The sequence below is a fragment of the Ranitomeya imitator genome, chromosome 2 (genome assembly GCF_032444005.1).
Source record: "Ranitomeya imitator isolate aRanImi1 chromosome 2, aRanImi1.pri, whole genome shotgun sequence".
NCBI lineage: Eukaryota > Metazoa > Chordata > Amphibia > Anura > Dendrobatidae > Ranitomeya > Ranitomeya imitator.
Genome location: NC_091283.1, coordinates 224,301,009 through 224,326,753, shown reverse-complemented (window position 1 = coordinate 224,326,753; position 25,745 = coordinate 224,301,009). Strand labels below are relative to the sequence as shown.

Below are 25,745 nucleotides of genomic sequence, written 5' to 3'. Positions count from 1 at the left end.
GTTGTCAGATCTGGGCGCTGTATCCGGTCAGAGTTGTCAGTTCTGGGCCCTGTATCCGGTCAGAGTTGTCAGATCTGGGCCCTGTATCCGGTCAGAGTTGTCAGATCTGGGCCCTGTATCCGGTCAGAGTTGTCAGATCTGGGCCCTGTATCCGGTCAGAGTTGTCAGATCTGGGCTCTGTATCCGGTCAGAGTTGTCAGATCTGGGCCCTGTATCCGGTCAGAGTTGTCAGATCTGGGCCCTGTATCCGGTCAGAGTTGTCAGATCTGGGCCCTGTATCCGGTCAGAGTTGTCAGATCTGGGCCCTGTATCCGGTCAGAGTTGTCAGATCTGGGCCCTGTATCCGGTCAGAGTTGTCAGATCTGGGCCCTGTATCCGGTCAGAGTTGTCAGATCTGGGCCCTGTATCCGGTCAGAGTTGTCAGATCTGGGCCCTGTATCCGGTCAGAGTTGTCAGATCTGGGCCCTGTATCCGGTCAGAGTTGTCAGATCTGGGCCCTGTATCCGGTCAGAGTTGTCAGATCTGGGCCCTGTATCCGGTCAGAGTTGTCAGATCTGGGCGCTGTATCCGGTCAGAGTTGTCAGATCTGGGCCCTGTATCCGGTCAGAGTTGTCAGATCTGGGCCCTGTATCCGGTCAGAGTTGTCAGATCTGGGCCCTGTATCCGGTCAGAGTTTTCAGATCTGGACCCAGTATCCGGTCAGAGTTGTCAGTTCTGGGCGCTGTATCCGGTCAGAGTTGTCAGATCTGGGCGCTGTATCCGGTCAGAGTTGTCAGATCTGGGCCCTGTATCCGGTCAGAGTTGTCAGATCTGGGCCCTGTATCCGGTCAGAGTTGTCAGATCTGGGCCCTGTATCCGGTCAGAGTTGTCAGATCTGGGCCCTGTATCCGGTCAGAGTTGTCAGATCTGGGCCCTGTATCCGGTCAGAGTTGTTAGATCTGGGCCCTGTATCCGGTCAGAGTTGTCAGATCTGGGCGCTGTATCCGGTCAGAGTTGTCAGATCTGGGCCCTGTATCCGGTCAGAGTTGTCAGATCTGGGCCCTGTATCCGGTCAGAGTTGTCAGATCTGGGCCCTGTATCCGGTCAGAGTTGTCAGATCTGGGCCCTGTATCCGGTCAGAGTTGTCAGATCTGGGCCCTGTATCCGGTCAGAGTTGTTAGATCTGGGCCCTGTATCCGGTCAGAGTTGTCAGATCTGGGCCCTGTATCCGGTCAGAGTTGTCAGATCTGGGCCCTGTATCCGGTCAGAGTTGTCAGATCTGGGCCCTGTATCCGGTCAGAGTTGTCAGATCTGGGCCCTGTATCCGGTCAGAGTTGTTAGATCTGGGCCCTGTATCCGGTCAGAGTTGTCAGATCTGGGCCCTGTATCCGGTCAGAGTTGTCAGATCTGGGCCCTGTATCCGGTCAGAGTTGTCAGATCTGGGCCCTGTATCCGGTCAGAGTTGTCAGATCTGGACCCAGTATCCGGTCAGAGTTGTCAGATCTGGGCCCTGTATCCGGTCAGAGTTGTCAGATCTGGGCCCTGTATCCGGTCAGAGTTGTCAGATCTGGGCCCTGTATCCGGTCAGAGTTGTCAGATCTGGGCCCTGTATCCGGTCAGAGTTGTCAGATCTGGGCCCTGTATCCGGTCAGAGTTGTCAGATCTGGGCCCTGCTATCAGTGAGGTCATTAATGGTCGTCTGAGGAAGGTTCTGCCGCTGATCATCGATAAGAGACCAGTGTGGAGCCTCTGCAGCTATGGGAGTATGTATAAGCCATGCAGGCGGCGCTCAGTAAGGCCAGTCTCACACGTCCACATAATTCCGGTACCAGAAAAATCGGTACCGGAATTATCCGTGTCTCCGTGAGCTCACGTAGGCCATCCGTGTGGTACACGTGTTCCAACTGGGTACCACACGGAGCGTGCAGGAGACAGCGCTAGAGATAAGCGCTGTCCCCGGCATCTGGTGCTGAAGCGGCCATTCATATCTTTTCTCCAGCAGCGTTTGCTGGATAAAAGATATGAAAAATCCTTTTTTTTGTCCTCGTGTTTAAAATAAAGATCCCTGTCCCCACCCCCGGTGCACCCCCCCGCTGTTACTATAATACTCACCCGACTCCCTCGCAGCGTCCTGTCCTCGCCGCACCTTCTCCTGTATGAGCGGTCACGTGGGGCCGCTTATTACAGTTATGAATATGCCGCTCCACCCCTATGGGAGGTGGAGCCGCATATTCATGACTGTAATCGGCGGCCCCACGTGACCACTCATACAGGAGGTGCGGCGAGGACGCTGCGAGGGAGCCGGGTGAGGATTTTATTAACAGCGGGGGGGGGGGTGCACCGGGGGTGGGGACAGGAATCTTTATTTTAAACACGAGGAGGAAAAAAAAGGATTTTTCATATCTTCTTTCCAGCGAACGCTGCTGGAGAAGATATGAATGGCAGCTTCAGCACCACGTGGGGGGGGGACAGCACTTACAGTAGCGCTGTCTCCTGCACGGCACATGGACAGCGTCCGTGTGCGGTACGTGTTTTACACGGACCCATTGACTTTAATGGGTCCGTGTAATCCGTGCGCTCCCACGAACACTGACATGTCTCAGTGTTTTGCACACGGACACACAGTCCGTGAAAACACGCTGACATGTGCAGAGACACATTGCTTTCAATGTGTCTACATGAGTCAGTGTCTCCCGGTACGTGAGGAAGCTGTCACCTCACGTACCGGAGCCACTGACGTGTGAAACCGGCCTAACATGAGTCATCTGCGGCTTGGTGTTAGGTTATATGCACTCGTTGAATATTTGCTTGTAGAAATTTCTGCAATGTTTCTGCATCTCTTGGCAGGAAAAACGCACATTTTTGGTGCGTTTTTTTCAGCAATGATTGTTTTGAGCTAAAGATACTTAAAAAAAAGTTTTTGTGATGTAGTTTCTTGGTTCACCACCTTTTTTATGCTGATGCAGAGGCATCAGGGTAATGGGATTAGAGCTTGGTGTCAGCAGCCGTCACTGACTCCAAGTCCTAGGCTTAGTAATGAAAAGGTGTTAGCCCGACACCCTCATTACTAAGTCGGTAAGTAACACACACACAAACACATAAGCACATTGTCACCAGCCTATGTAGGAGCATTAACAGAATGAACCCACATAGGCTGTAACCAAACAGCAACTGTTAATTTTTGAGAAAAAAAAAAAAAAAAAAAACTGCGTGGGCTCTCGCATAATTTTCATAACCAGTAGAGGGAAAATCGATGGCTGATGTTAAAGGAAACCTTTCACCCCAAAAGTCGAAGGTGAGCTGTAATGCTGTAGATAAGCCCCTGATGTATCCTGAAAGCTGATGAACTCCGGTGTGATCGGAGGTATAAACGTCACCTCCGATCACAGCTGAGCGTTTGCTGTCTTCTGACACCGTGGGAACCGCGGCTCTCGGACCAGTGAGGATGGTTTCCCCGCCGACCAGAGGCGGTGTTTGCCGTGCTGACATGCATATGGCCGTGTGTCACACTGTATTGTCGGGCCCCCATTCAAGTGAATGGGGTTCGGGTCCGCTCTGCTGGATGACAGGCTGTATGGACGCACCGTGCATCCTGCCATCTAAATGTAACAGAGCCGAGTTTGTTATGTCACTTCCGGCTCTCCCTGACTTCCCTGCAGAAAATATGCGGTAAAAAAAAAAAAAGTCAACCTGCGTATTTGCAGCAGTTATTTCACCATCCATTCAAGTCAATGGGTGAAAAAAGCTGAAAGAAGTGACATGCTCTATGTAAAAAAACAAACAAAAAAAACACTGTAAAGCACAAAATCCTGATCACACAAAAACCAACGTGTGCATGAGATTTCTGAAATCTCATAGGCTTTGCTGGTACTGTAAAACACAGCTGAAAATTAGCATAAAAAAGCAGCAAAAACGCCCAGTGTGAACTTAGCCTTACAGTGATTTCATTGGCTCAAGGTCATTTAACCCCTTAAAATATCAGTTATTTATTCAAATGGCTAAAATCCACTGCCTGCCCACTGTGATGCCAGTTCTGATGCCCAGAACCCATTTGGTCGAGGCTGGAGGGTCCTGGGTTTGATGTGGGGCGTCCTGTCCTATATGTCTGCAGTGTGAGATCAGTGGCCAAAGTCATTTAACCCTTTGATGCCTATATTTGTGCCAGTTTTAGTAGCTGTTAAGTGACTTCCCATCAGGGCGCCTTGCTGCATTGTGTGTTATTATTGTGATGATTATTATTTGTTGTTAAACCTATAAAAAAAAACGGAAAATAAAAAATTGCCGAATAAGAAAGTGACTTCCGCCTCCATCTGGAGACCATGAACAGGGCTCCATGAGGGACACACCCCCCATGCTCCTCATCCCAGGGTTACAGTGTGAGGTGGCGTGTAGTCCGGTGCTAAGACACTGACGCTCCCCATTCCAGGCACACGAGCAGCGGGACATTGATCCGGTGGTGGACCCCGAAGTGCCGACGTTTCTACAAAGTGTCTCAGGAGCCGATTTTCATCCTGACATTGGAGGCTGTGGAGTCAGAACCCTCCAACGCCTCGATCTCCATGACTCCGACTCCACAGCCCTGACTGGCAGGCCACACGTTCCTCATGGTGCTGTGAGCAGCCTGTGTGGCCGAGTCATGTCACCACAGCGTCTCCACACTTGTCTCCATGGAGCACATCATTGGTCAGTGATTACACAGGATCTTGGCAGCGGATCTTGATGATTTCCTTACTCAGGCAGCCATTAATGACCTCAGTGACAGCAGGAGCCAGAGGAATCCAGATGTGCCCACAGGTAATTCCATTTCCCTATCAGTACCGTCCCCTGGGCTCTCCGCGGCCTGCGACACCCGGGGTCCGGGCTCTCCGCGGCCTGCGACACCCGGGGTCCGGGCTCTCCGCGGCCTGCGACACCCGGGGTCCGGGCTCTCCGCGGCCTGCGACACCCGGGGTCCGGGCTCTCCGCGGCCTGCGACACCCGGGGTCCGGGCTCTCCGCGGCCTGCGACACCCGGGGTCCGGGCTCTCCGCGGCCTGCGACACCCGGGGTCCGGGCTCTCCGCGGCCTGCGACACCCGGGGTCCGGGCTCTCCGCGGCCTGCGACACCCGAGGTCCGGGCTCTTTACGGTCTGCGACACCCGGGGTCCGGGCTCTCCACGGTCTGTGAAACCCGGGGGCTGGGCTCTTTACGGTCTGTGACACCCGGGGTCCGGGCTCTCCACGGTCTGCGACACCCGGGGTCCGGGCTCTCCAGCCCTCCTGCACTGCTCAGCAGTGTACATAGCCACATATAGGGCTGCCGGTGACCGCACCGTGTGACCAGGCTGTACCAGCACGAACCATGCAGGGATCGGACACCCGCGCCGCTCACTCAGGCCCGATCCCTCCGCACATTCCTCCCTCACGCACAGGCGCCTCCAGTTCTGTCACTCAGAGCTCTTCACGCCGCTGACCCCCGTGATCCCGAGAACTGCAGTTCTGGGAAGTCCCGGCTTCTCCTCCCACCGCTGCCAGGACAGGACAGAGCCGGAAGCGTTTCCTGTACGAGACCGCGCGCAGTCAGCTGACACCCCTCCTGGTACTGAGTCACCTTTTAACCGCAGTAGGACGCCATTTCTTCGAAGACCAAAACCTTTCTGACAAAGTAAACATCACAAAAGTCATGGAGACACAGGGACAGATGCGCGCTCTAGCGAGAGCTCTGGCGGCCGCTGCGCTGACGTAAGCATGGGCGGAGCCTGGCAGCCTGACAGGGGCTCAGCCTCTGGTTGGTGCGGGCAGATCACGTGTTGTCGTAGCTGCTCCTGCAGAGTGAGGTAAGCCTGTGTGGGTATTCTCGGCCGTGGTGCAGCGCAGTGTGCTCCGTGCAGGGGGCGCTCTCCTCGCTACGGGCACGGTACGGTGTGTACTGACGGTGTGTACTGGGCTATGGCTGCTTTCTCCTCGGCCTCCTCCTGTCTCTGCAGGTCCTGCTCCGGGCTCGCGGGATGATGCCTGACAGCTCGGTGTGAACAGTGTCCTGCCGGTCTTCAGGTAAGTGAGGGACCAGGAGCTGCGCTACATGTCCCCGGTCTGCCCTGTGGGGTCCCCGCCAGCTCTCAGCATGGGGGGCTATGACAGCACATACGCTCCGGTTACCCCCATCCTTAAAGGGGTTGTCCATTACACAGAACCCCATGTTATGTCCTATATTCCCCAGTGCAGAAAGCAAATACCCCATAGTGAGCTCTGGCACCGGGCACTGCCGAGCCTGCAGCCTATTGGTGGCGCCCAGTAATGTGACGGCGAGGGCAGGTGTTTGTGTAGTGCACTGCTGTCTCAGAAGTGCACAACTGCATTATGGGGCTGCTTGCCCCACCCCCTCCGCGGCGTCAAGGCTGCGTTTGCCCCACCCCCTCCGCGGCGTCAAGGCTGCCTTTGCCCCACCCCCTCCACGGCGTCAAGGCTGCCTTTGCCCCACCCCCTCCACGGCGTCAAGGCTGCGTTTGCCCCACCCCCTCCGCGGCGTCAAGGCTGCCTTTGCCCCACCCCCTCCGCGGCGTCAAGGCTGCCTTTGCCCCACCCCCTCCACGGCGTCAAGGCTGCCTTTGCCCCACCCCCTCCGCGGCGTCAAGGCTGCCTTTGCCCCACCCCCTCCGCGGCGTCAAGGCTGCCTTTGCCCCACCCCCTCCGCGGCGTCAAGGCTGCCTTTGCCCCACCCCCTCCGCGGCGTCAAGGCTGCCTTTGCCCCACCCCCTCCACGGCGTCAACGCTGCGTTTGCCCCACGCCCTCCGCGGCGTCAAGGCTGCCTTTGCCCCACCCCCTCCGCAGCGGAAAGGCTGCGTTTGCCCCACCCTCTCCGCGGCGTAAGTCAGAAGTTGTCAGATCATGGTCAGTGTGGCTCATTGCTTGTATGGCAGAGCCGCCTGTACATCTATTTGATTTTTATAGGAAGTGCTTGTCAATATAATTTTTTTTAAAATTATTTTGTAAACTCAGTCTGTAAACGTTACTAAATAATCTTTTGGACTTGATGGGGCCAGTGTACTCACTTAGAAGATCATGTCAGAACGTCTGTATATAGGAATAACGGCCATCCGCTGTCTGCAGCGAGAGGAAGTGTCCGCTCCTCCGGCTGCCGACGTCTGGACCACGCTCACTACTGTATAGAATATATACTACTGTATACTGCTACTGTATATCTCTGTAAGACGCCGTGCGCACACCGACACCGCTCTCATCATCAGGGTAATGCAGGCGTTCTGGGGGTTTCAAAACCCCAGTGATTGTCTTACCACTGTCTCTAACATCATGTCCTCCCTCTACCTGAAACTAAACCTGTCAAAAACTGAGCTCCTCGTGTTCTCTCCCTCTACTAACCTACCGTTGCCTGACATTGCCATCTCCGTGTGCGGTTCCACCATTACTCCAAAGCAACATGCCCGCTGCCTTGGGATCAGACTTGATTCTGACCTTTCATTCACCCCCTACATCCGATCACTGGCTCACTCTTCTTATCTGCATCTCAAAAACATTTCTAGAATTCGCCCTTTTCTTACTTTCGACTCTGCAAAAACTCTGACTGTTTCACTTATTCATTCTCGTCTGGACTATTGTAACTCTCTACTAATCGGCCTCCCTCTTGCAAAACTCTCCCCGCTCCAATCTGTCCTGAATGCTGCAGCCAGGATCATATTCCTCACCAACCGTTACACCGATGCCTCTACCTTGTGCCAGTCATTACACTGGCTACCCATCCACTCCAGAATCCAGTACAAAACTACTACCCTCATCCACAAAGCACTCCATGGCTCAGCACCACCCTACATCTCCTCCCTGGTCTCAGTCTACCACCCTACCCGTGCCCTCCGCTCCGCTAATGACCTCAGGTTAGCATCCTCAATAATCAGAACCTCCCACTCCCGTCTCCAAGACTTTACACGTGCTGCGCCGATTCTTTGGAATGCACTACCCAGGTTTATACGATTAATCCCCAATCCACACAGTTTTAAGCGTGCCCTAAAAACTCATTTGTTCAGATTGGCCTACCGCCTCAATGCATTAACCTAACGATCCCTGTGTGGCCTATTTATAATAAAAAAAAAAAAAAAGTTCCTCGCATCATGTTCTCATACACTTTATGCAGTATTAGCCCTCTGTGTCTGTACTGTTACATACTTAGGCAGATAACTGGTTCATGTAGCTTTACATGAACACCTGAGCCTTACACTATGGCTGGTCCGAATAACTAAAGCAATTGTTACCATCCACCTCTCGTGTCTCCCCTTTTCCCCATAGTTTGTAAGCTTGCGAGCAGGGCCCTCATTCCTCCTGGTATCTGTTTTGAACTGTATTTCTGTTATGCTGTAATGTCTATTGTCTGTACAAGTCCCCTCTATAATTTGTAAAGCGCTGCGGAATATGTTGGCGCTATATAAATAAAATTATTATTATTATTATTTCACGGGAACTACATTTCTTACCTGCAGTTTGTGTTGTGAGATCTCGTGACGATCCGACGCACAGATGTAACCTCCTATTATGTAGGACCACAGATACCAGACTACCCCCGTTCTGCCTGATTTACCAGCTGGGCTCGTGCCATTCAGCACTCCTGGCGTAGTCCGCTCCTTCCCATCAATAACTGCTCCCAGACTAGGTGCTAGGAGCCCCCAGACCACTGTGTTTCTGGGGTCCTTACTCCCCTGGTAAGAATGCCCTGCAGCCTCAGCTATGTGTGGTAGTGTTTAATCAATATCTGTTTAAAGGGATTCTATCATTAGGTGTTTGCTCCCCACCTGAGAGCAGCGGGATGTAGGGGCAGAGACCCTGATTCCGGCAATGTGTCACTCACTGTGCTGCTTGCTGCAATTTTGATAAAATCACTATTTTATCTCCTGCAGATCTATTCTCTAAACTGAGCCCTGTATAACCCCGCACACTCCACTGATTGGCAGCGTTCTGTGTACGCTGTGCATAGGCAGAAACATGCTAATCAGTGATGGGGACGGGGTTATTCAGCGCTCATGAATGTGCAGGACTACAGGCATCATCTAGTGATAATCTCCTGCTGATAAAACTAATTTTTATCAAAAGTCCAGAAAGCAGCCCAGTAAGTGACACATCGCAGGAATCAGGGTCTCTGTCTTTACACATCAGGTGGCAACAACCTGCTGCCACATTCCCGTAAAGCTTTAATAAGACCTCTCTCCCCCTTGCATCCCTCACCCAGGACTTCCTATGTATCGTATCCTCGAGCACTGGGTGTACTTCAGGCTGTTGGGCGTTAGATTGGGAAGATGAAGGGACTGAGACCCCTGTGCTGAGTGTGTAGGGTGAGCGATGGATGCTGACTCACAATGCCGGGGCTGACATGTAGCTCTTCTTTCTGGAGAAGCGGCGTGCGTCAGTGATCTCGGACTCTGCAGGAAGCGGCTCTTCCTTCCTCTGAGCCCGGTCACTTCTGTGCTTTCTCTGCACTAATTCTGCCCTGGAATCAGCGGCGTCTCGTAAGGAGGGAGGTGAGGCTGGAGATGGCACCTTCACATTGAGTGACTGCGCTCCGCACACCGCTATGGTCTGGTGGCGCCCTGTCTGCGGCTAGCGCCCTCTGTAGTTAGCCCCCTGTCTGCTGGTGGTGTACTTTCTGCGGGTGGTGTACTTTCTGCGGGTGGTGTACTTTCTGCGGATGGTGTACTTTCTGCGGGTGGTGTACTTTCTGCGGGTGGCTCCCTGTCTGCGGGGGGCTCCCTGTCTGCTGTAGCGTCCTCTGCTGTTTGCGTCCTCTCTCTGGTCTCTTTGCTTTTCTTGTTTTGTGACCAGTGTAAATCTTCATTGTAGGTTCTTACTGGGATGGAGAACAAGGGGTTTCGGCGCTCCAGCCTGAGCAGCTTCCACAGCAGTACAAGCGATGACGATATGGTGGAGATCGCAGACGCCACCTTGGATTTTACTGTGTCTGATGATGTGCCACCTATTGACCGAGAGATGGCTGAAGGTAAAAGTTGTTTGAGATCTGTACAATGATAGGACGGGCACCATATCTTGTCACCAGCATACACTTACCAGTGCAGCGCCCCCACATGGCCACCTGTGGAATAACGCTATTGTTCGTTGCATTCTTGATCTCCGTGTGCGTGCCGCTGTCTACTCGCGTTCTCATGTGTAATCTAGCAAAGATGGTCGGTGTAGTGTGTAGATGTCGTCCTCTGACCTGGCCTCCGGCTTGCGTCGTCCTCTGACCTGGCCTCCTACTTGCGTCGTCCTCTGACCTGGCCTCCTACTTGCGTCGCCCTCTGACCTGGCCTCCTACTTGCGTCGCCCTCTGACCTGGCCTCCTACTTGCGTCGCCCTCTGACCTGGCCTCTGACTTGCGTCGTCCTCTGACCTGGCCTCCTACTTGCGTCGCCCTCTGACCTGGCCTCTGACTTGCGTCGTCCTCTGACCTGGCCTCCTACTTGCGTCGCCCTCTGACCTAGCCTCTGACTTGCGTCGTCCTCTGACCTGGCCTCTGACTTGCGTCGCCCTCTGACCTGGCCTCCTACTTGCGTCGTCCTCTGACCTGGCCTCCTACTTGCGTCGTCCTCTGACCTGGCCTCCTACTTGCGTCGTCCTCTGACCTGGCCTCCTTGCGTCGTCCTCTGACCTGGCCTCTGACTTGCGTCGCCCTCTGACCTGGCCTCCGACTTGCGTCGCCCTCTGACCTGGCCTCCTACTTGCGTCGCCCTCTGACCTGGCCTCTGACTTGCGTCGTCCTCTGACCTGGCCTCTGACTTGCGTCGTCCTCTGACCTGGCCTCCTACTTGCGTCGCCCTCTGACCTGGCCTCCTACTTGCGTCGCCCTCTGACCTGGCCTCCTACTTGCGTCATCCTCTGACCTGGCCTCTGACTTGCGTCGTCCTCTGACCTGGCCTCCTACTTGCGTCGTCCTCTGACCTGGCCTCTGACTTGCGTCGCCCTCTGACCTGGCCTCTGACTTGCGTCGTCCTCTGACCTGGCCTCTGACTTGCGTCGTCCTCTGACCTGGCCTCCTACTTGCGTCGTCCTCTGACCTGGCCTCCTACTTGCGTCGCCCTCTGACCTGGCCTCCTACTTGCGTCGTCCTCTGACCTGGCCTCCTACTTGCGTCGCCCTCTGACCTGGCCTCTGACTTGCGTCGTCCTCTGACCTGGCCTCTGACTTGCGTCGTCCTCTGACCTGTCCTCTGACTTGCGTCGCCCTCTGACCTGGCCTCCTACTTGCGTCGCCCTCTGACCTGGCCTCCTACTTGCGTCGTCCTCTGACCTGGCCTCCTACTTGCGTCGTCCTCTGACCTGGCCTCCTACTTGCGTCGCCCTCTGACCTGGCCTCTGACTTGCGTCGTCCTCTGACCTGGCCTCTGACTTGCGTCGTCCTCTGACCTGTCCTCTGACTTGCGTCGTCCTCTGACCTGTCCTCTGACTTGCGTCGTCCTCTGACCTGTCCTCTGACTTGCGTCGTCCTCTGACCTGTCCTCTGACTTGCGTCGTCCTCTGACCTGTCCTCTGACTTGCGTCGTCCTCTGACCTGGCCTCTGACTTGCGTCGTCCTCTGACCTGGCCTCCTATTTGCGTCGCCCTCTGACCTGGCCTCCTACTTGCGTCGTCCTCTGACCTGGCCTCTGACTTGCGTCGTCCTCTGACCTGGCCTCCTACTTGCGTCGTCCTCTGACCTGGCCTCTGACTTGCGTCGCCCTCTGACCTGGCCTCCTACTTGCGTCGTCCTCTGACCTGGCCTCTGACTTGCGTCGCCCTCTGACCTGGCCTCCTACTTGCGTCGCCCTCTGACCTGGCCTCTGACTTGCGTCGTCCTCTGACCTGGCCTCTGACTTGCGTCGTCCTCTGACCTGGCCTCTGACTTGCGTCGTCCTCTGACCTGTCCTCTGACTTGCGTCGTCCTCTGACCTGTCCTCTGACTTGCGTCGTCCTCTGACCTGTCCTCTGACTTGCGTCGTCCTCTGACCTGGCCTCTGACTTGCGTCGTCCTCTGACCTGGCCTCCTATTTGCGTCGCCCTCTGACCTGGCCTCCTACTTGCGTCGTCCTCTGACCTGGCCTCTGACTTGCGTCGTCCTCTGACCTGGCCTCTGACTTGCGTCGTCCTCTGACCTGTCCTCTGACTTGCGTCGTCCTCTGACCTGTCCTCTGACTTGCGTCGTCCTCTGAACTGTCCTCTGACTTGCGTCGTCCTCTGACCTGTCCTCTGACTTGCGTCGTCCTCTGACCTGTCCTCTGACTTGCGTCGTCCTCTGACCTGTCCTCTGACTTGCGTCGTCCTCTGACCTGGCCTCTGACTTGCGTCGTCCTCTGACCTGGCCTCCTATTTGCGTCGCCCTCTGACCTGGCCTCCTACTTGCGTCGTCCTCTGACCTGGCCTCTGACTTGCGTCGTCCTCTGACCTGGCCTCCTACTTGCGTCGTCCTCTGACCTGGCCTCTGACTTGCGTCGCCCTCTGACCTGGCCTCTGACTTGTGTCGTCCTCTGACTTGCGTGTCTTTCTCTATATTACACGTGTATTGATATAACATCTGTGTAAGGCTTAGAACAATTGTAGCGGTTGCTATTTGTAAATGGACTTGAGATTTCATCTTTTCCTTGTACAGAAGGATTGTGTAGCCCGGATAAAGAAACAAAGAGTTGTAGTCAACCATGAGGTATGGTAGTTATGAATAGTGATGGGTGAACTCCTGTATGTTTGGGTACGGTGGGTTCGACCCAACAGAAAAAAAAAAAAGTTTGGTTCGGGTACCAGAACAGTACCCGGACCTCATTCAGATGAATGGGGGGTCCGAACATCGGTTGTTTGCCATGCTGGCATTTGCATGACAGCTCGGCAAACAGTGGCACGGATCTGAGAGAGTTACGTTTCCCACACTGTCAGAAGACGGTGAGCCGCAGCTGCGACCGGTGGTAAAAAGGTTACCTCCGGTCACAGGCATTGGCTGATGTACTACTGTCATCAGCCAAAAACCTGCTGTTGCGAGTATTCATCAGCCTGTGCTATAAATTAAATAATTAAAAAAATAATGTGGGGTTCCCCTCTATTTTTGATAACCAGCAAGGCAAAACTAACAGCTGCGGGCTGCATCCCTCAGCTGTCAGCATCATCATGGCTGGTTAAGAATAGAGGGGTCCCCATATCATTTTTTAAAATATTAACCCTGTTCCTGTTTTCACCTTCCTGACCAGGCCAATTTTTACAATTCTGACCACTGTGACTCTGAGGTAATAAGTCTGGAGTTTCAATGGATCCCGGTGATTCTGAGATTGTTTTTTTGTGACATATTGTACTTCATAATAGTGATAACATTTCTTCAATCAGAAATTTGATGAAAATTTGTAAAATTTTCACAGTTTGCATTCTTATGCCTTTAAATCACAGAGAGATGTCACACTAAATACTTAATAAATAACAGTTCCCACATGTCTACTTTACATCAGCATCAGTACATCTCTTTTTGATAGAACGTTATAAGGGTTAAAAGCTGACCAGCGACTTCTGATTTTTCCAACAAAATTTACAGAACCATTTTTTTTTTTTTTTTTTAGGGACCACCTCACATTTGAAGTGACTTTGAGGGGTCTATATGATAGAAAATACCCAAAAGTGACACCATTCTAAAACCTGCACCCCTCAAGGTGCTTAAAACCACATTCAAAAAGTTTATTAACTCTTCAGGTGCTTCACAGGAATTATTGAAATGTGGGAGGAAAAAAATGAACATTTAAATTTTTTTTCACAAAAATTTTACTCTAACCACAGTATTTTATATTTTTCACAAGGGTAACATGAAAAAGTGGACCCAAAAATGTGTTGTGAAATTTTCCTGAGCATGTCGATACCCCACACGTGGGGGAAATCTACTGTTTGGGTGCACGGCAGGGCTTGGAAGGGAAGGAGCACCATTTGACTTTTTGAATGCAAAATTTGCAGGAATAATTAGCGGTTGCCATGTCACTTTTGGAAAGCCAATGACGTGCCTAAACAGTGGAAATCTCCCCACAAGTGACACCATTTTGGAAACTAGACCCCCCCCCCCCCCACAAGGAATTTATCTAAATGTGTGGTGAGCACCTTGAACTCCCCCCAGGTACTTCACAGAAAATTCTAATGTTGAGGTGTGAAAATGTTTTTTTTTTTTTTTTTTTTTTTCACAAAAATGATAGTATAGCCACAATTTTTTTTTCTCAAGGGTAGTAGGAGAGAATGGACCCCCAATTTTGTTGTGCAATTTCTCTTGACAGTGCTGATACCCCATATGTGGAGGAAAACTACTATTTGGGCGCACGGCAGGGCTCGGAAGGGAAGTAGTGACGTTTTGGAATGCAGACTTTGATGGAATGGTCTATGGGTGCCGTGTCGAGTTTGGAGAGCCCCTGATGTGCCTAAACAGTGGACCCCCCCACTATTCATCCTATATTGGAATTGATTAGTGTTTTCCTGGTATGTGGATTTTGTGGTGTCATACATGAGTTGTGTAGTAATCGCCAGGTTGGCATACGTGAGTTGAGAAATAAATGTGTTAGTCCATGGATGAGTGGTAGACTCTTAAACAGGGATCTGCCCAGCCAGGACCAGAACCCTCTGAAATAAAAGGGCGGTACCTCTCCCCTGATTCAGTTGAGTTCCTGTCCTTGATGGGATTCCTGTTCTGAAATCGACGGAAACTTGTTATGGGTGAAGAGAATAGGATTGTCCCAGGCCCGTCCCGGCGTCGCAAGAGTAGGCTGCGTACCTGTGGCGCCGGCCTTCGGGTGGCTAGAAGTGCTGTCCATGGGTCCTTCGGGGGCTCGGTGTACAAACGTCAGGACTGGAAGGGGAGGCCCCACAACATGGGGTGGCTACCCCTTCTTAAGGGTGAGCAGCAAAGCAGGTGGCTGCTAAAGGCCCGAGTCATCATACTAGGTCAACATGGACCAAGGCACTCTTCAGCAGCAGCAGCCAACAGCTCACCATCAGCGTGGAGACAAGGGAGGGAGCCGTTTGAGTGTCAGGAGCAGCAGCCGTCCCAGCCAGAGGAGCAGGGAATCCCAAGACTCTTCGGTGTCCAGAGAGGATACGTTATGTGTCCCACCACATCCTCCGAATCCGGTATCCTTGAATGACAGCGGGTGGTGAGTGATCTCCGTGAATGTCATCATTTGGTTCATAGGCCCCTTATTATTTGTTTAAAACATTAGGAGAGGCCTAGGAAAGCTAGCGTAAAGAAGAGGAACAGGGAGTGCATGCTATGCAAAAGCCCCTCTCGGTGTGTTATGAGATCCGAAGTGGAGGGCTCCCTTAAAACCCTGTTGAAAAAATGTAGACAGATTTCTTCTAAAGGTACCTTCACACTGAACGATATCGCTAGCGATCCGTGACGTTGCAGCGTCCTGGCTAGCGATATCGTTCAGTTTGACACGCAGCAGCGATCAGGATCCTGCTGTGATATCGTTGGTCGGAGCAGAAAGTCGAGAACTTTATTTCGTCGCTGGACTCCCGCAGACATCACTGAATCGGCGTGTGTGACGCCGATTCAGCGATGTCTTCACTGGTAACCAGGGTAAACATCGGGTTACTAAGCGCAGGGCCGCGCTTAGTAACCCGATGTTTACCCTGGTTACCAGCGTAAACGTAAAAAAAACCAAACACTACATACTTACATTCCGGTGTCTGTCCCCCGGCGCTGTGCTTCTCTGCACTGTGTAAGCGCCGGCCGGAAAGCAGAGCACAGCGGTGACGTCACCGCTGTGCTTTCCGGCAGGCGCTCACAGTCAGTGCAGAGAAGCACAGCGCCGGGGGACAGACACCGGAATGTAAGTATGTAGTGTTTTTTTTTTTTTTTACGTTTACGCTGGTAACCAGGGTAAACATCGGGTTACTAAGCGTGGCCCTGCGCTTAGTAACCCGATGTTTACCCTGGTTACCCGGGGACTTCCGGCATCGTTGGTCGCTGGAGAGCTGTCTGTGTGACAGCTCTCCAGCGACCACACAGCGACGCTGCAGCGATCGGGATCGTTGTCTAGATCGCTGCAGCGTCGCTAAATGTGACGGTACCTTTACTCTCACTCCTCTTCAGAATCATCACGGAGACAATGCTATACTGAGTCGTCGGCGTCCTCCTCCTCGGACAGTGACCCGGGGGGGTGGCGGGGCAGACCGTGCTTTCCCATGAAGGACATGCCTAAGCTCCATAAGGCCATTAAAACAACTATGGGCCCACAGGAGGAGAAAGCAGCCAAGTATCTTGAGGACGTGATGTTTGGAGGATTAGTGGAACAGAAAAAACGCACCTTCCCGGTCAACAATAAGGTCCAGACTCTATTTAACAGAGAGTGGAGATGACCGGAGAAATCTGGTGCACTGCCCTCATTCTTAAAAAGGAGATATCCTTTTGTTGTGGGACAAAGTCCCTATAATCAATGGCGCTGTGTCCAGGTCTTCTAACACTTCAGTGCTTCCCTTGGAAGATTTGGGGGGGTACACATTAGATAAGACGGCAGACACTTATCTAAGACACACATGGGAAGCAGGAGCGAGAGGACTGAAACCAGCGATTGCTGGAACTTGTACCGCATGTTCCCTAATAATTTGGCTACAGCAGCTGGAGGAACAGCTTAAGTCCAAGGTGCTAAGAGAATCTTGTCAAACCTGTTTCTGTTGCACGGAGCCATAGCGTTCCTGGCGGATACATCCACTGACTCTGTGAGACTGACAGCCATGTCTGCTGGTCTATCTAACGCAGCAAGATGGACCTTATGGCTCCAGGGCTGTCCAGATCTGCAGTCGAAGAACAAGTTATGTTCTTTACCGTGTGATGGCCAATTTTTGTTTGGGAAAAGGCTGGATGACATCCTGGAGAAAGCTGGTGACAGGAAGAAGGGCTTTCCCAGGGAACCCGAGAAGATCTTTTCGAAGAAAAAAAAAAAATTCAATACGGGACATCCTCCGGGGGTAAGAAGTAAGTGGGAAGATAGAGGTTAAAGGGAGTCCGGATTCAGGTTCCTTGGTCCTTCCTCCACTTCCAAGATGTCCTTTCAATGACACCATCCTTACAATGACACCAGAACTGCATTAGAAGGGAGTCTTTCCCTCTTTGTTCATGCCTGGGAGAACATCTCCTCCCGCACCTGGGTCCTGAATATAGTGAGGGAAGGCCTGAGGATAGAGGATCATCTGCCGCATCACATTTGTAGTAACCCCTATCAGAAGATCGGCAGGAGAACATCTTGGCCTAGAGAAAGAGATTCTGGGCCTAGTGAAGAATCGGGTCCTATGCAAATTTTGGGGTGAACAAAAAGGAAGGGGATTTTATCCCCCCCCCCCCCTCTTTTATGATAAAGAATCTGGATGCCTCATTCAGAACCATCATGAATCTCAGAGGTCTCAATTGCTGGATAAAAAAATCACACCTTCAAGATGGAATCAGTGAATACAGCCATAAAGCATCTTCATCAGTTGTTTTATGGTGGTAGTTGAGTTAAAGAATGCTTACTATCATATCTCGATCCATCCGGACCATCAGAAATACCTGAGGGTAGCTCTATACATGCAAGGCAAAGTTAGATATATTCCGTTCTGAGCTCTTCCGTTTGGGTTGTCAATAGCCCCAAGAGTGTTCACTAATGTAGTAGCAGAGATGACTGCCTTCTTCCGTATCCGGACTACAGTCATCGTTCCTTATCTGGACGACTTTCTAATAGTAGGAAGATTTGAGGACCACTGTGCTACATAGTTGAAAGAGGTCAATAGTCTTACAAGAACTGCCCTGGCTGATGAACACTCAAAAATCAAGACTCCAAACCCTAAGGGTGCAGACCTTCTTGGGCCTCGTACTGAACTCCGAGCTGCAGACTTGTTTCTTGCCCGATAACAAGGTAGAAAAGGCGGTGAACCTAACCTCAGCAGCCATAGAACTTCCACAGATGTCCCTGAGGAAAACAATGTCCCTTTTGGGAACCTTAACGTCCTGTATCCCAGCAGTCAAATGGACCCAATTCCATACCAGGGGCTGCAATGGGAGATACTGTCTGCACAGAGATCGCTAAAAGGGCGTTAAGAAGGGAGAGTAGATCTTTCTTCAGAGGTCAGGAACTCCCTCAGATGGTGGACAGCCAGGGTGAACTTGACATCAGTAGTGTCATGGGTAAGGCCAGTGAGCGACATAAACCCGACAGAAGCGAACATCTCAGGTTGGGGGGCACCTGAGAAGTCAGGCAGTTCAGGGGTCTTGGGCACCTCCAGATCTGGAAAGGTCATCAAATCTAAAAGAATTGTGGGCTCTAGAAAGGGCTCTAGAAAGCTTTCTCCCTCTCCTCCTGGGTTGCCGCGTCTGCATTATGTCAGACAACCGGGCCACAGTGGCATACATCAATCACCAAGGGGAAACAAGGTCCCACTCCCTAATGGCAGCAGCAAACAACATCCTCCAGATGGCAGAACAACATATTTTGTCCCCTACAGCACTACACATAAGGGGTGCAGAGAATGTCGAAGCTGACATTCTAAGCCACAACAGACTAAAACAGCGGGAATGGGTTATCTAGTGAAATATGTATTTATATGGCCAGCAGTTAACTAGCATCTGTCCTTAGGCTGCAGGTCTCACCAAGGTGATAATATGTTATCCTGAGAAAAGGCAATTTCCTATTCTCAGACCACCTTCCTGGGAAGACTCAGAATTGGAAACATTTAACATCTCTGATACCTCAAAGGCAGATGCCAAATGGGACCTAGTGCAGCCTGACAAATTTTCTATTTACTATGAGAAAGAAAAGTTACACAAGGAGTGTTCAGAGGAAAATAATGTAATTATTGGTAAAATTGCCAGGATCCAGTCACAAACCAAAGATTAGCATATTAATCTGGGAGGCTGGTCTAGAAATCTGATCTCCAAATTATATCTATAAATTAGGCCTTCACACATAGAAACCATGTCACAGACTGAGGGACAGCCAAGCTGGTGTGGACCATTCCATATTCATCCCCCCTCAGGGAGCAGAAAGCCGGCTACAAAGTTCAGATATTTCTGCTAGTTTTTCTCCCTTTTTATTTTTATAATGGTTTTGCATATTTGTATGTTACTTTTTATTATTTCCATATTTGTATATCTTTTATTGTAAGCACTGTACCTTTTCTATTAAAGCTTAAAACTTTATTAAGTTTGAACCTTGTATGCTCTAAAGAATCCATAGCCTTATAGTGTATGATCCTGTTGATTGGCAGACAGTAGCAGTAGCATTTCCGGGACTCCTCGGCCGTTTGTTCGGGTGGCAGAGTGTATGAGCGGGGTGTATGGTCTGTGTCGGGGTGTGATTTATGCTCCCATTGCAGTATAGGACAGAGGCTGAATGCTGGACTGAGTGAGAGGAGATAGATTAACCCTTGCAGGTGCAACCCCCAGTCACGTGCTAAGAAGCAGGTATGTGACAGGCTATACACCCCAGATTGTTTCAGGAGATAGTCTATCTATGGGGGTTGATAGAAATACATCTGTTTGCCGACAGACACAACAGGAAGGTAAAAAGGTTCTGTTCTCTGAACCCCAGGGAAAACCCATTTGCAGTACACTCTCTTCAGATTCCCTGGGACTTCAGGATTGCTTACGCCTTTCCTCCTTTAACCTAAAAATAGCAGCCCACAGCCACCCAGATAAGGCACATCTAATAGATGTGCCAATTCTGGCGCTTTACCCTGTTCTTCCCACTTGCCCTGTGGCGGTGGCAAGTGGAGTTAATATTTGTGGGCTTGATATTACCTTCATATTGTCCGGTGACCTCAAGCGCACGGCTTAGTAATGGAGAGGCGTCCATAAGACACCTATCCATTAGTAATCTTATAGTTATATTGTAAATAAAGACACAGCCAGAATAAAGCCCTTTTTTTAAATAAAAATAAACACTGTTTTACTTTTTTATTTAAAAATAACAAACACAGTTATACTCACTTAATGCCTATTCCATTGAAGCCATTGTCTCCTGTAAAAAAACAAACAAACAAAAAAAAAACTATATCCTACACCTGTCCAACTTGTTATCCACAACAGCAGTCGTAGGCTGATGGAGTAGTACTCCCATCAGCCAGCTCCCGTAACCAGAGGTAAACTTTTTACCGCCCGTCACAGCTGTGGGCTCACGCGGCTTCTGACCGGTAGTACTGATCTTACTAATCTTACTGCCGATCAGAGCCGCCGGTGTTTCTTGCACTGTCATACAAATGATACCGTGGGAAACACTGTGTTAGGCCGGAGTCACACTTGCGAGTGCAATGCGAGAAACTCGTGCCTCAATACCCGGAACTGCTGCTGGCACCGGGACCGGAGCGTGCAGCTGCAGGTATTTCTATGCAGCTGAATGCTCTGGTCCTGAGTGCCAACGGCAGTGCCGGGTATTGAGGCGAGAGACTCGCGTGAGTTTCTCGCATCGCACTTGCAAGTGTCACTCCTGCCTTACTGTTCGGGTTCCTCACCCCCACCCATTTATGCAGCATATATGTAAGTCACACACTTGCGGTCACACGCCCGCTGCTTCTGGTGCCAGCACCCTCCTCACTGTGAGCAGTGCGCACGATGTGAGGTTTTACATGTCTGCAGTCGTATAGAGTGACTGCAGACTTGTAGCTTAACCCCTTTCTGCCATTAGACGTACTATTGCGTCCATGTGGGGTGGGCTTTACTTCCCAAGGACGCAATAGTACGTCATATGCGATCGGCAGCGCTCACGGGGGGAGCGCCGCCGATCGCGGCCGGGTGTCAGCTGCCTATCGCAGCTGACATCCGGCACTATGTGCCAGGAGCGATCAAAGACCGCCCCCGGCACATTAACCCCCGGCACACCGCGATCAAAGATGATCGCGATGTGCCGGCGGTGCAGGGAAGCACCACGCAGGGAGGGGGCTCCCTGCGGGCTTCCCTGAGCCCCCCGCAGCAACGCGATGTGATCGCGTTGCTGCGAGGGTCTTACCTCCCTCCCTCCCTGCTCCAGGCCCGGATCCAAGATGGCCGCGGATCCGGGTCCTGCAGGGAGGGAGGTGGCTTCACAGAGCCTGCTCAGAGCAGGCACTGTGAAGCAGCCTGCACTCCTATCAGATCGGTGATCTGACAGAGTACTGTCAGATCACCGATCTGTGATGTCCCCCCCCTGGGACAAAGTAAAAAAGTAAAAAAAAATTTTTTCAAATGTGTAAAAAAAAAATAAAAAAAAATAAAAAAAAATATTCCAAAATAATGAAAAAAAAAATATTATTCCCATAAATACATTTCTTTATCTAAATAAAAAAAACAAAACAATAAAAGTACACATATTTAGTATCGCCGCATCCATAACGGCCCGACCTATAAAACTGGCCCACTAGTTAACCCCTTCAGTAAACACCGTAAGAAGAAGAAAAAAAAAACGAGGCAAAAAACAACGCTTTATTATCATACCGCCGAACAAAAAGTGGAATAACACGCGATCAAAAAGATGGATATAAATAACCATGGTACCGCTGAAAGCGTCATCTTGTCCCGCAAAAACGAGCCGCCATACAGCAACATCAGCAAAAACATAAAAAAGTTATAGTCCTGAGAATAAAGTGATGCAAAAATAATTATTTTTTCCGTAAAATAGTTTTTATCGTATAAAAGCGCCAAAACATAAAAAAATGATATAAATCAGGTGTCGCTGTAATCGTACTGACCCGAAGAATAAAACTGCTTTATCAATTTTACCAAACGCGGAACGGTATAAACGCCTCCCCCAAAAGAAATTCATGAATAGCTGTTTTTTGGTCATTCTTCCTCACAAAAATCGGAATAAAAAGCGATCAAAAAATGTCACGTGCCTGAAAATGTTACCAATAAAATCGTCAACTCGTCCCGCAAAAAACAAGACCTCACATGACTCTGTGGACCAAAATATGGAAAAATTATAGCTCTCAAAATGTGGTAACGCAAAAAATATTTTTTTGCAATAAAAAGCGTCTTTCAGTGTGTGACGGCTGCCAATCATAAAAACCCGCTATAAAAGTAAATCAAACCCCCCTTCATCACCCCCTTAGTTAGGGAAAAATTAAAAAAATGTATTTATATCCATTTTCCCGCTAGGGTTAGGGTTGGGGCTAGGGTTAGGGTTGGGGCTAGGGCTAGGGTTAGGGTTGGGGCTACAGTTAGGGTTGGGGCTAAAGTTAGGGTTAGGGTTTAGATTACATTTACAGTTGGGAATAGGGTTGGGATTAGGGGTGTGTCAGGGTTAGGGGTGTGGTTAGGGTTACCGTTGGAATTAGGGTTAGGGGTGTGTTTGGATTAGGGCTTCAGTTATAATTGGGGGTTTCCACTGTTTAGGCACATCAGGGGCTCTCCAAACACGACATGGCGTCCGATCTCAATTCCAGCCAATTCTGCGTTGAAAAAGTAAAACAGTGCTCCTTCCCTTCCGAGCTCTCCCGTGTGCCCAAACAGGGGTTTGCCCCAACATATGGGGTATCAGCGTACTCAGGACAAATAGGACAACAACTTTTGGGAAAATACAAAACTGGGGGCTAAAAAATAATTTTTGTGGGAAAAAAAAGGATTTTTTATTTTCACGGCTCTGCGTTATAAACTGAAGTGAAACACTTGGGGGTTCAAAGTTCTCCCAACACATCTAGATGAGTTCCCTGGGGGGTCTAGTTTCCAATATGGAGTCACTTGTGGGGGGTTTCTACTGTTTAGGTACATTAGGGGCTCTGCAAACGCAATGTGACGCCTGCAGACTATTCCATCTAAGTCTGCATTCCAAATGGCACTCCTTCCCTTCCGAGCCCTCCCATGCGCCCAAACGGTGGTTCCCTCCACATATGGGGTATCAGCGTACTCAGGACAAATTGGACAACAACTTTTGGGGTCAAATTTCTCCTCTTACCCTCGGGAAAATACAAAACTGGGGGCTAAAAAATAATTTTTGTGGGAAAAAATGTTTGTTTTATTTTTACGGCTCTGCATTATAAACTTCTGTGAAGCCCTTGGTGGGTCAAAGCGCTCATCACACATCTAGATAAGTTCCTTAGGGGGTCTACTTTCCAAAATGGTGTCACTTGTGGGGGGTTTCAATGTTTAGGCACATCAGTGGCTCTCCAAACGCAACATGGCGTCCCATCTCAATTCCTGTCAATTTTGCATTGAAAAGTCAAACGGCGCTCCTTCCCTTCCGAGCGCTCCCATGCGCCCAAACAGTGGTTTACCCCCACATATGGGGTATCAGCGTACTCAGGACAAATTGTACAACAACTTTTGGGGTCCAATTTCTTCTCTTACCCTTGGGAAAATAAAAAATTGGGGGCGAAAAGATAATTTGTGAAAAAATATGATTTTTTTATTTTTACGGTTCTGCATTATAAAGTTCTGTGAAGCACTTGGTGGGTCAAAGTGCTCACCACACCTCTAGATAAGTTCCTTAGGGGGTCTACTTTCCAAAATGGTGTTACTTGTGGGGGGTTTCAATGTTTAGGCACATCAGTGGCTCTCCAAACGCAACATGGCGTCCCATCTCAATTCCTGTCAATTTTGCATTGAAAAGTCAAATGGCGCTCCTTCGCTTCCGAGCTCTGTCATGCGCCCAAACAGTGGTTTACCCCCACATATGGGGTATCGGTGTACTCAGGACAAATTGTACAACAACTTTTGCGGTCCATTTTCTCCTGTTACCCTTGGTAAAATAAAACAAATTGGAGCTGAATTAAATTTTTTGTGAAAAAAAGTTAAATGTTCATTTTTATTTAAACATTCCAAAAATTCCTGTGAAGCACCAGAAGGGTTAATAAACTTCTTGAATGTGGTTTTGAGCACCTTGAGGGGTGCAGTTTTTAGAATGGTGTCACACTTGGGTATTTTCTATCATATAGACCCCTCAAAATGACTTCAAATGAGATGTGGTCCCTAAAAAAAAAAATGGTGTTGTAAAAATGAGAAATTGCTGGTCAACTTTTAACCCTTATAACTCCCTAACAAAAAAAATTTTTGGTTCCAAAATTGTGCTGATGTAAAGTAAACATGTGGGAAATGTTACTTATTAAGTATTTTGTGTGACATATCTCTGTGATTTAATTGCATAAAAATTCAAAGTTGGAAAATTGCGAAATTTTCATAATTTTCGCCAAATTTCCGTTTTTTTCACAAATAAACGCAAGTACTATCAAAGAATTTTTACCATTGTCATGAAGTATAATATGTCACGAGAAAACAATGTCAGAATCACTGGAATCCGTTGAAGCGTTCCAGACTTATAACCTCATAAAGTGACAGTGGTCAGAATTGTAAAAATTGGCCCGGTCATTAACGTGCAAACCACCCTTGGGGGTAAAGGGGTTAAAGCACCGCTCCACCGTGGCGTCTTCACCGTTTGTTGGTGCTGCTCTGGTCCCCCTGCGCCATTTTGTGAGCGCAGCTTCTGACTGTCCGAACCTGAATTTCAGACAGAGGACTTGCATTTAAAGCACCACTCTAGCAGTGCAATAAAAAAATATACCGTACTTTTTTTTCTTTTTTTTCTTAACGAAAACTTGCAGTTTTCACACTGGACACTTTGGCTTTATCCTCTAACTTCTTATTGGTTCAAGAAACGCATGTACCTATGTACAAAGGTCACTCACACCGACCCCGTTTTGTATTGAAGCATCGGAGTATGTGCAGAGGTCATTGTGAAGGGAGGAGGTGAGCTGTGACCTTACCTACTGTGACTGATGGACCCTGTGTAATCAGCTGTGTACGCTGGTGTCACCTGTCGTTGTGAGGGAGGAGGAGGTAAGCTGAAACATCGCCTACTGTGACTGATGGACCCTGTGTAATCAGCTGTGTACGCAGGTGTCACCTGTCATTGTGAGGGAGGAGGAGGTGAGCTGTGACCTTACCTACTGTGACTGATGGACCCTGTGTAATCAGCTGTGTACGCAGGTGTCACCTGTCGTTGTGAGGGAGGAGGAGGTGAGCTGAAACATCGCCTACTGTGACTGATGGAAGTGTGTTCTGTGCTAGGCAGGTGAGCCGGCAGTGATGGAACGGGGTTTTATAAGCTATTGTCTGGCTGCGGCCTGAGCAGTTATAATTCCCTCGCTGCAGCGAGCCTGCTAGCCAGTCCACAGTAAAGTGGCCCGTCCAGCTACTAATTATCCTAGGTGTAGTTCCCTGACTGACCCGAAGGTAATGGGGGGCGCCAGAGAGCTGCAAGTTCTGAAGCGAAACTAGAAAGCGGGATATACATAAATCCCTGCAGTTCGTGATATTGTAGCGGCAGTGGGATAACTAAAATAAGCCCCTGCGGTAAATTTAAAGGTCAATAGCCTTGAGTGTGTTTTCATCACATTGTAGCAGTGGAGGGATAACTAAGATAAGCCCCCCTGCACATCTGATAGCCGTGTGCGGGCCAAAGGTCACCCACGATCTGTGACACGGAAGTATGAGCCTAATATAAGGCCTAGTGGGAAGCGTTTCCGTAGTGATATATAGTGTGGAGACCCCCGGCGTGTGTGTGACCAGATACATCCTCACAACAGTGACTGCTGTGGCAATGTCAGACGCTGGAGAGGGTCTAACCTCGTGGTGTTCGTACCCTGATGTGCCGGACCCCTCCTACAGGGACGGGGCCATTGACTGTGCCTTATTCTCGGACTGAAGGCGCCTGAACAGAGCGTAATGTATCTGACGTTGTCCTGTGGATAATCCGGTTTCTGCGGCATTTCTCGTCCCCTGCTTGTTATCTGGATTCTGCCTCTCATATAATATGAGCAGGTGTAAAATGTTATGGTTTAGCCTTCAGCAAGTTGGCCCATCGAGGCTGT

The 25,745-nt window shown here is 50.2% G+C and overlaps 1 protein-coding gene across 2 annotated transcripts in view; it reads left to right on the top strand.

Moving 5' to 3' along the window:
• Positions 1–5,598: 5,598 nt before the first annotated feature.
• Positions 5,599–25,745, top strand: part of LOC138662748 (H(+)/Cl(-) exchange transporter 5) — an 88,480-nt gene continuing 68,333 nt past the window's right edge. Inside the window, exons 1-3 of one of the 2 annotated variants that reach the window (XM_069748649.1) lie at positions 5,599–5,794; positions 5,945–6,011; positions 9,799–9,955. In XM_069748649.1, coding sequence (XP_069604750.1) covers positions 9,811–9,955 — 145 coding nt within the window. In that variant the 5' untranslated portion in view covers positions 5,599–5,794; positions 5,945–6,011; positions 9,799–9,810. The other variant, XM_069748648.1, reaches the window with a different exon arrangement.